The sequence below is a fragment of the Barbatula barbatula genome (assembly GCF_947034865.1).
Source record: "Barbatula barbatula genome assembly, chromosome: 6".
Classification (NCBI taxonomy): Eukaryota; Metazoa; Chordata; class Actinopteri; order Cypriniformes; family Nemacheilidae; genus Barbatula; species Barbatula barbatula.
In genome coordinates, this window is record NC_136765.1 from 4,889,130 (window position 1) to 4,900,087 (window position 10,958).

Consider the following 10,958-nt stretch of genomic DNA (forward strand, 5'->3'; position numbering starts at 1 on the left):
GTTAATCGACATGTTTAGCAGCTGGAGTTGGTTTTAATTGTATATTATTCTAAACAAGCGCCGCAGAAAAACCTATAAAGATCTGGGAGTGCTATTAGACTGGACGGCTAATACGGATGCTCTGCAGGAAAGCACAGAGCCGCTTGTATTTTCTCAGAAGACTGGCTTCCTTTGCTATCTGCAAAAAGAGTCTGCAGATGTTTTATCAGTCTGTTGTGGCAAAGGCCTCTTCTATGCAGTGGTGTGCTGGCGAGGCAGCATTAAGAAATAGGATGCATCCGGATAAACTGGTGAGGAAGGCGGGCTCTGGGGTGGGCACTGAGCTAAACGGTCTAACATCTGTGCCTGATCGACAGGCGCTAAATAGGCTCTTGTCAATAATGGACAATTGCAAGAAATAGAATGAATATTGAGCTTTAGTGTTTAGTGGCATTTGATGACGATATGCGGACACCACCCCAATGCCAGGAAAATCACAATGAAAGGATCTTTAAAAATGTTTAAATAATACTGTTTTCAACTTAAGTATGTATACTATCATGTATAACTATTCTGTTAATTATACTATCTCGTATAGATAACATTCCTTTTTTCTTAAGGAGGGTTTGGATTTTTTACAGATGAGCTTAAAAATATTTAATCAATATTTAGTGTACAATTATTTACTCATGTGATAATGTATCCAGTTGGTTGTTATATTATAATAAACCCCTTCAGTGTGATACAAGAACTGATTCTGAACCATTTGATAAATCAAATTTTCGTTTTTCTAACTGCCATTTGAAATGTTGTAAAATGCAGTGTTTTATAAAGCCCATATGGCAAATCTCTATGAAACTTGGTTCATCAAGGTCATGTTCTGTGAGGACCTATACATATATAGGCCAGGCCCCCTAGGGGTCATCTGACATGTCCAAAATATTTCTCTTTGGGACGATATTGGGCTTGACCCTGTAATTGTTGCTTAGCAGCATCTACCATTGAGGTTGCGAATGGCAACCAATGGTTCATTCCACCGATCACCCCTCTCTCTTGAAACACTACGGTAGCTAACAAGGACAAATATGCGGTCACGTTTTGATTCTTTGCCAAAGGAGCTACCATGTTTATGAAACACTGCATTTTTATTGACCTTAAGAGTGCCCTTCCACATACATTGGAGTAAATTGATAAAAATAGTCCATCTTCAGATCCATTCAGAACTGAGTGGATCCTAATACTAAATGTCAGTGGGCGGAGCCAAGGATGTGCTGATGAAAATGTATTTGGTGTTATCTATCTAACAAATCCCCTTAGTGACATCACTTATCCAGCCATTTCTCATTCAGGTTTCTCAGAAGAATTATTGTATAAATGCTATTCTTATTGATGAGGAGGGCATTTTAATCAACATTTATTATAACATAGTATTGATAAGACAGTATTGAAGGGCTGTTCGCAATTATAATAATTACAACAATAAATGTAACTATAACTATATTTGCATCCACACCAGCGATAATGTTGTTTATTTTAAGCCTGTGCGCTGCAATGTTTCCAGTCACTAAAATGAATGTAGATGACCTTCAGCTGATGATTTAGTTTTCATTACCGAACGTCGTTTCTCCAAAGTATGACAACAAAGTACAGCAAAGGCTAGATGCTCTCTCTGAAGGCTGAATGTGAGATTGTGTCTGGGATGTAAAGCATTTATTTTGCCAGCTTATTTAGACTCATAACCGTTACATGTATAATACACTGCTTTTTGACCACTACATACATTATAACTGCTTTGTTGATCACCAATAGTCAAACGTTATCTGCCAGAAACTGTCAAAATTAGTGTATTCTGACTCATGCAACTCCAGTTGACAATTCCAGTTTGTTATTTTCATCAACTTAACATTTGCGGATGTTAAAATTGCAATAAATTAGGACTTTACTTGTCTGTGGCCAATACAAATTCTGATACAAAGTAGACACATTTTAACAAGGTGTCCGCGTGGTAGTAAAAGGTAGTAAAAAGAATCTACCACAATTATGGCCCTTTAAAGGTAGTAAAAGGTAACAAACGCAATTTGACTTGGTAGTACATTTTTCTCAATATATGAGTTTCCATTTTTTGCGAAATATTTGTGTCTCCATGTTTTAACTCCATCTAGCCTAGTTTAAAAATGTATACGGTGCTAAAAGGACCCTGAGTGTGTCGGAGTTGAAAGCAATGACGTAGAAGTAAACTGTGTAGAGTTCCGTGGTTGACAGGCTATCAGCAACGCCAACAACATTTTCCGCCTTTTTGCCTCAGTTGATATTAGCCACTTGATTCCATTTTCTACCAAATTTACAGTGTGAAATGGGGAAATGTAAGTTTTCACGAACTTGGGTTGATGACCCGTCATTTAAAGACTGGCATTACTCGCTCACGGCTCACGGCCCTACTAGAGCAAGCTCCTGATTGGTTAACGTGGCGTGTATCTCGCGAGTTGAAAAATCGGAACTTTGGCGAAAATTTGCGCCTTATTCACGCGAATCGCACCGCAAGTAGGTCATCGTGTCTTTGCATTGACTTAACATGTAAATCATTCGCGCTTCAAACTTCATTCGCGTTTGGTGTGAACACACCCTTATAATAAGTAGTAAGTGGTGCTTTGCATACCCCACCACCCCCCCCCCCCTAAAAGGGCTGCTGCTTGATGTCTTGTTTGTAGTAAATACTATTTTGGAGGTGGTAAAAAAGCTAGTAAAAGGTAGTAAATTAATCTCTATGATTCCTGCATATACCCTGTTTAATTAATTTTATAATTAAATAAGCAGAGGCTTATTGTTCTCTCTTACTCTTAATCCTTTTCGTCCCACATGAGACATAAGGCGGCAACTAACTCTTGCCATCTTCGTCTGTCCTGGGCTTTGTACTGTGCTTCTCTCAATGAGAGCCACATTTCTTCCAGCTCTTTTGGCTGTCCGTCACCATGTTTTTCTTGGACTGCCACGTTTGCGTTTGCCGGGTGATGTCCAACGCAAAGCCACTTTTGGTATCCTTTCACTGGGCATAATTAGTACATGACCGAACCATTGTAAATGGCGTATCTTGATCCCCTGAGATATGATAACTGATCTGGTCTTTTTGTTCAAATTGGTATTGGAGATGGTGTTGTTTTGAGGCTTAGTTGTTTGGACTTCAATATGGTTCTAAGTCTAATAAAGACTCCTCTTGCTTTGCCTATTCGGGCCTTGATATCTTTTTGGGCTCTGTTATCACTGCTAATAACACTACCAAGGTATGTGAAGTCTATCCCATCCTTGGCTGGCTCTCCCTCAATGTTAACTGGGTCATCGACGAGAGCAATGATTAGCATGCTCTGTCTCTTCTGTTTGTTTATATGTAAGCCAATTCGTTTAGCATATCTGCTAAGTCTATTTTTTCTTTCCTCAATGTGAGTGTATGTGGCTGAAATTTCTGCCAGATCATCAGCAAAGTCAAGATCTTCCAAATGAGAGTAGGTAGTCCAATGAATGCCACGAGCATGGTCAGATGTTGTTTGACACGTACTGTAACCCAGTCAATGATGATCAGGAATAGAAGAGGTAAGATAATACAACCCTGCCGCAAACCAGACCTGACTTCAAATAATTATGTCAATGTATTACCGAGAATAATGGAGCGAAAAGCTGCTTGTTCTGCTCTCAATTTGTGGTCTAATAGCTATCAACCCTCTTCAACAGGATCCTACAGAAAACTTTGCTGGGAATAGAAAGAAGTGTGATACCCCGCCAGTTGTCGCAATTGCTGAGATCCCCTTTCTTTAGCAATTTGAATATGAGGACTTTGCTCCTATCATTGGGGATAGTGTCTTCATCCAAAATCTTTTGGGAAAGGTTCGTTAACATGCTGGCCGATGTATATATATCTGCCTTCAATAGATCTGCTTGTAAGGAATCAATCCCTGATGCTTTACTGGATTTCATAGCCTCAATAGCATCCACCACCTCTTTTTTGGTAGGAGGTAATTCCATTAGTAGTATTAGTTGGAGAGGGGTTGGCTGGCTCATCTGGTTCAGGGTGTTTTAGCACTTTGTCAAAGTATTGTTCCCACCTGGCAGCTTGCTCTTTCTCTGTTGTTATTAGCGGCTTTGTTTATCCTTTACTGGAGAGGGGGTAAAATCTTTGCGTGTCAGGTGACAGCTGACACGTTACCCGTCACTCCTGCCTCGCGACCAGTCACTGTTTTACGTGCCTGCCACAAGATCGGTCACTGTTTTACGTGCCTGCCACAAGATCGGTCACTGTTTTACGTGCCTGCCACAAGATCGGTCACTGTTTTACGTGCCTGCCACAACATCGGTCACTGTTTTACGTGCCTGCCTCGCTGCCTGGGACTGTTTTACGTGCCTGCATGTAGCGCGATTATGTTATAACAAGCATGCGCACTTTTGTATTTTGACAACGTCATCAACGAATATTTGTTACACAGCGTTTAATGTCTTATTTTTATGTTGTTTATGCTATTTATTTTGCTGTGTTATCATCCTTGGGTCCATAATTTTGGGCTGCTTTCCTGTATTAAAATGTGATATATAAATACAGTTTCATTAAAGCTAAACGTATAAGCTAAAAATTATAAAACCAATTATTACATAAAATTTGTTTAAAATGCTAAATATAATTTCAACATACTGTGGTGAACACAGCCAGTATGGAAAAAACTTTTAATAGCAAGCAAATTATATTACAATTGTTAAATACATTTTCCCACATGGTGTATTTATAAAAAATAGCATAGAATGATACTATAATAGTTACATATGTAACATGAACCATATTTATGAACTCCCATCTGCTCAGAAAGGTCTGTGTTGTACACATATTTATAAACTTATTTATTAAACTTAATTATTTATTCTTTTAAAAAATATTAATTGATATTTGGGGAACATTTTACGTTTAGTTTTCTAATTTGTTAAACATGAAATACATAAAGTTTTGATGTTTAGAATGTTAAACTGTTTCTCTACAAATTTTTTAATAAGGTAATGATTAGACATACAAAGCCGTATATAATATGTGTTCAGTGCAAACAACTCATTTCAGTGTTAGACAACTTATTTACAGTTCATAAAGCCATAGCATTTGGAGCATTCATTTGTACTATTTAATACTACAAAACAATCCAACATAAGTAATGTAATGAGAGGAAGCAGTGAAGCAGAGTATACAATAAAGGCCTGTTTTAACAGATTGGATAACAAGCAGAATCAGAATGTATCACACCCCAGAAAATTCACACACTTCTTAGAACAAAAGCATCAATCAGCCCCCAAACCCCCCACCCAAAGACAAACACCACCACTCATCCTCATGATGACATTGAATTGGAGAGGTCTGTGAAGTTAACACACTAATCTATGAGAGAGATTTTCATAGTCAAGTACTTTATTGTAATTTGTCCAGCGTGACAAAAGAGAGAATAAAACACACCAAGGACAGTGTGGCGAGCAGGGTGGGACGAGAGCCGTGAGGGATAAGCGCAAGGATCGGTCGCGTGAGTGATAATGAGTGTCAGCTGTGCGTGCACCGCTCCGGAAGCATAAGAGAGGAGCGACATGAGTGTATGACAAGAGAGGATCAGGCCCGAACATGTTAAGTTGTAGTTATCTTCTTTTACGTCTGTGTTTATTGTTTATTTTATTTTATTAAAACGTTTGTCGGTTCCCACCTCCTTCCTTCCTGTTTAATGTTCAATGATGAGACCAAACACGAGCGTGCGTTTCAGTAGTTGTTTTACTAGCGAACCCCGTAGCGCCGGGACTGGCAGACCAGAGCAATCAACTGTCGATCACAGCCCGTAACACTTCCCTTTTATGGAACTTTATTACAGACAGTTTAACATTAAAGTGTAATAGATCTAACTTTAACAATGACATGTAGCCTACAGTAGGCTATATGAAAGATGCTACAAGTTACATAACATTTTGCAAACATATCTAGGCTATGACTGTTTTTAATAGTATTTACAATTAGCTAATTTTGCAAACTTTTGTCTGTAAATAAAATATTTAACTGTAGATTTTAGAAGTTCAGAATCTTTCAAACATTTACAAGCAGCATGACATGTGAATAAATCAGTGACAGGCAGCATAACATGCGAATAAAACAGTGACTGGTCGCAAGGCAGGTGAATAAAACAGTGACTGGTCGCGAGGCAGGTGAATAAAACAGTGACTGGTAGCGAGGCAGGTGAATAAAACAATGACTGGTAGCGAGGCAGGTGAATAAAACAATGACTGGTAGCGAGGCAGGTGAATAAAACAATGACTGGTAGCGAGGCAGGTGAATAAAACAGTGACAGGTAGCGAGGCAGGTGAATAAAACAGTGACAGGTAGCGAGGCAGGTGAATAAAACAGTGACTGGTCGCGAGGCAGGTGAATAAAACAGTGACAGGTAGCGAGGCAGGTGAATAAAACAGTGACTGGTCGCGAGGCAGGTGAATAAAACAGTGACTGGTCGCGAGGCAGGTGAATAAAACAGTGACAGGTAGCGAGGCAGGTGAATAAAACAGTGACTGGTCGCGAGGCAGGTGAATAAAACAGTGACTGGTCGCGAGGCAGGTGAATAAAACAGTGACTGGTCGCGAGGCAGGTGAATAAAACAGTGACAGGTAGCGAGGCAGGTGAATAAAACAGTGACAGGTCGCGAGGCAGGTGAATAAAACAGTGACAGGTCGCGAGGCAGGTGAATAAAACAGTGACAGGCAGCGTAACATGTGAATAAAACAGTGACAGGCAGCGAGGCAGGTGAATAAAACAGTGACAGGCAGCGTAACATGTGAATAAAACAGTGACAGGTAGCGAGGCAGGTGAATAAAACAGTGACAGGCAGCGTAACATGTGAATAAAACAGTGACTGGTAGCGAGGCAGGTGAATAAAACAGTGACTGGTAGCGAGGCAGATGAATAAAACAGTGACAGGTAGCGAGGCAGGTGAATAAAACAGTGACTGGTCGCGAGGCAGGTGAATAAAACAGTGACAGGTAGCGAGGCAGGTGAATAAAACAGTGACAGGCAGCGTAACATGTGAATAAAACAGTGACAGGCAGCGAGGCAGGAGTGACGGGTCACGTGGCAGACTGAAGGGTCGCGAGGCAGCTGCCACCTGACACGCAAAGATTTTACCCCTACTGCTTTACTGGTATGGAGCTGTTTTTTTGACCAGTTAGCTGCTTGGTAATCTTGTAAGCTTTAAATTTCATCAGTGTTCATGAGGAATGAAGCAGTGTTTCAATGAGTTGTAAGGGTACCAACAAATTTGAGCATGTCTGTATATAAGTTGTTGAGCAATGCACAGTTTGAAAGTCCATCATTTTAAAAAGAAAACTGATCATTATAAGAGTTATATGATTGAAGGGATCGTTCACCCAAAAATGAAAATTGTCACCATTTACTCATCCTCTTGTCCTTGCAAACCTGTATGACTTTCCTTCTTCTGCAGAACACAAAATAATATGTTTTGAAGAAATTGACTTCTATTGTATGGACACAGAACTAATGCAAGTGAATGGCTCATTCAATTCAGAATTTCGGTCAACAACATTTTGCGAAACTCATACAAGTTTGACATGAACTGTCAGCTTTACTTCATAAACATCTTAATGTGATAAGTGATCATAAGTAAATCAGCACGTTTTTCTCTTGATTTTGCAGGTGTTGACCCTAATGCAGATTACCCTACTCTCTATCGCTACTTTGTGGAGGTGTGGATTTATCTGGGTCTGGCATGGCTGTCTTTGTTCTTCAACTGGAAGGTGCGCATGGTGGTGGAGGCCCACAAAGCTCTTAAAAAGCGCCGTAAAAAGCGCAGACTTTCTCTGTATGAGCTGCAGGGCATCAAGGAGAGTAACAAGAACCTTACCCTTCAACCAGCTCCCAATGATGTTAACATCTTCAGTTTTCTGTCCAAGAAAAAACAGGGTTATAATGACCTCATCAAGCAAATAGGTGTTGAGAATGGAGAAGATCTGTGTGTCACTATCAAAAGCAATAAATCTAAGGCACCGAACCGCTCAAAGAGCTGTAGTGATGCTTCTCGCATAAATGGAAATGTAATCATTAATCTAGAACGCTCACCGCGGCAGAAGCGCCGCTACAGCTTCAATGACAGAGTAACTGTGGCCCTTTCCAAATCTAAAAGTTATCTTTTTGGTCCAGAGGAATGTCTGCTCATGAATGACATGCATAAAGGAGATTTAAAAACAGGTGTAGATACAATGTATGAAAATCAGTTGGATAAAGAGGCAGAATATGACCACAAAGGTCTTAGACCTAGAAGCTGCAGTGGTAGCAGCACATTGGACTCCAAAGGGAACCCAAATCTTATGTTTCACAGAGCCAATATCACCTTTATTGATGAAGAGAACTTTCTGAATATCAACAACCTGGATGATAATGATACAATGCCCAGATGTTCAGACTTTGATGAGAACATGGAGTCTGAAACGAACTGCAAAGAATCTTGTTCAGAATCAGCGACCTCAGTGTTTACCACAGATGAGTCCAACCAGGACCATTCTTATGAGCAGCTTGTGGAAGAGTATTCCAAAGAGGAAAACACTGATTTCTGATTCTTTCTTGTTTTAAACTTCCATCTAAAACATTGAGTGGAGACTGTCTTATGGTTTTTGGCATCAGAAATGATTGAACAAACCTTTTATCAGTTGTAATATGATTGTCAAAGTTGAAATCCGTAAAATGCCAAAATGCTTATGCCAAGTTACAATGAATTTTGCAGGATTAATGACAGACGCACAAGTCTACTTTTAAAATGTCTGTTTAAAATGAATGTTATTTTATAATTAAACTATGCTAACATGTACCTTTTAATACAAAATATTTTTGTACATTATATTACCAATCAGTATAAAATGTTGATTACAACAGGGTATTTATTTAAGGTTGAAAATGTGTCTGAACTGCTGAAACAGTGGTTGATACCACTTGATTAGAGACCCAATCCACAATGAACTGACAACATGAATTGTTTATTCCATAGAGGGTTACTTTTGTTTGCTTTATATGTTTCACCATGTTGATAATTGCTTTGAGGAAAGTCCTCCTATTTCAGTTTGCCTCAGTCAAAGCTTAATCCTATTTGAGCCAAGCAGCATTGTCTTTTATAAGCTGTTTAGAAGCTAAGTGAACTGTTATTTTAAAACTTGGGATTTATTTTAAATTGTATGTTATTGTTGAGAATGGACATTTATATTTTATTTGAAGTCTTATTGATACAGATATTTTATTTGAATGTTCCTGAGATGTAGCTTTTTTCCATTAAACATTTGGCAGTATAAAAGCAAAACTTGAACTATTAAAACCGAAATGATTGTTGAATCAGCAGGGCTAGTTTAATGTTTCCATGGGTAATTTCATCCGAAAAAGCAGTTTTCTCTTCTTCTTGTTTACAAACGTCAGCAAAAACCGTGTTGACATTTAAATGTAAACTCACTGTACATTTAAAAAGCTCTTCAGTTTATGCAAAGAAAACCGACATCCCCATATCATGATGCTTGCGCCACCATGCTTCACTGTCTTCACAGTGTACTGTGGCTTGAATTCAGTGTTTGGGGGTCGTCTGAAAAAAAGTCTGCGACCCCTAGACTCATAAAGAACAATCCTGCTTTACTCAACAAAATATTGAGCCATTTCTCTTTAGCCTGGTCAATGTGTTCTTTGGCTAATTGTAACCTCTTCAGCACATGTTTTTTTTTTCAAAAAAAGGACATTGCGGGGGCATCTTGCCGATAGCTTGGCTTCACATAGGCATCTTCCAATTGTTACAGTAGTCACCGGTAACATCAGACTTTCCTTGATCACCCTGGAGCTGATCATTGGCTGAGTTTTGCCATTTTGGCTGTTCTTCGATCCATTTGAATTGTAGTTTTCCGTTTTCTTCCACGTCATTTTAAAGCATGTGATATAATTTTAGCTGAGCAGCCTATCACAAAAAAAATTATTAGAGCGGGAAAAACAAAGTACGCTGTTCTTCTGAACAATGACTGGAACGACCCATTTTACTCAGATTTTTAGAGAGAAATGCACAGTACAACATTTGCATAAATAAGTGCCAAGGTTTGATTTACCTTTCAATTACACAGAATTAGCAGCATGCATGTCATGACTGTTGGTTCTGTTGATTTTCTATTACTCTACTACACCTACTAGTAAAATATTCGCCTTTTCGACCATTATAGTATAATATAATAAAATTTAATTTCTATTGTTCTATTTTTAACATAATTGTATCTCAAGAGTGTTATAAGAGCAAGGCAAGGCAAGGCAAGTTTATTTGTATAGCACATTTCATACACAATGGCAATTCAAAGTGCTTTACATAGAAGAAATTAAAAATATCCATTTGATAAAACAGTTAAGAAATAAGAAAAATAAAAGTAACCAGTTAAGAATAAAAAAATAAAATAACATAGTTTAGAAGAAATAAGAAAAATAAAAATTAACCAGTAAATAAAATAAAATATAGTTTAGATTAGATAATCAATAAAATAAAGTACAGCACAAACAGTCGGACGGTCAGAGGCACAGTGGCACATTAATCAAATGCAAAGTTAAACAGATGTGTTTTGAGTCTGGATTTGAATGTGGCTACTGTGGGAGCACATCTGATCTCTTCTGGAAGCTGGTTCCAGCTGCGGCTCGCATAATAGCTAAATGCAGACTCTCCTTGCTTGGAGAGAACCCTTGGTATTTCTAGCTGATGCGATCCTAATGACCTGAGTGTTCTTTTGGGTCTGTATTCAATGAGCATATCTGCAATGTATTGAGGTCCTAGGCCATTGAACGATTTATATACCAGTAATAAAACTTTAAAATCTATCCTATATGTAACTGGTAGCCAGTGTAAAGACCTGAGGACTGGTGTGATATGATCATATTTTTTGGTTCTGCTCAGAATCCTTGCCGCAGCTTTCTG

At 38.7% G+C, this 10,958-nt stretch overlaps 1 protein-coding gene across 1 annotated transcript in view; it reads left to right on the forward strand.

Moving 5' to 3' along the window:
- LOC306895278 (potassium channel subfamily K member 5-like) overlaps window positions 1-9,655 on the forward strand; it is a 48,688-nt gene extending 39,033 nt beyond the window's left edge. The window contains exon 5 of the mRNA XM_079458415.1: window positions 7,679-9,655. Coding sequence (XP_079314541.1) covers window positions 7,679-8,595 — 917 coding nt within the window. The 3' untranslated portion in view covers window positions 8,596-9,655. The remainder of the gene's footprint in view (window positions 1-7,678) is intronic.
- The last annotated feature ends 1,303 nt before the right edge of the window (window positions 9,656-10,958 follow it).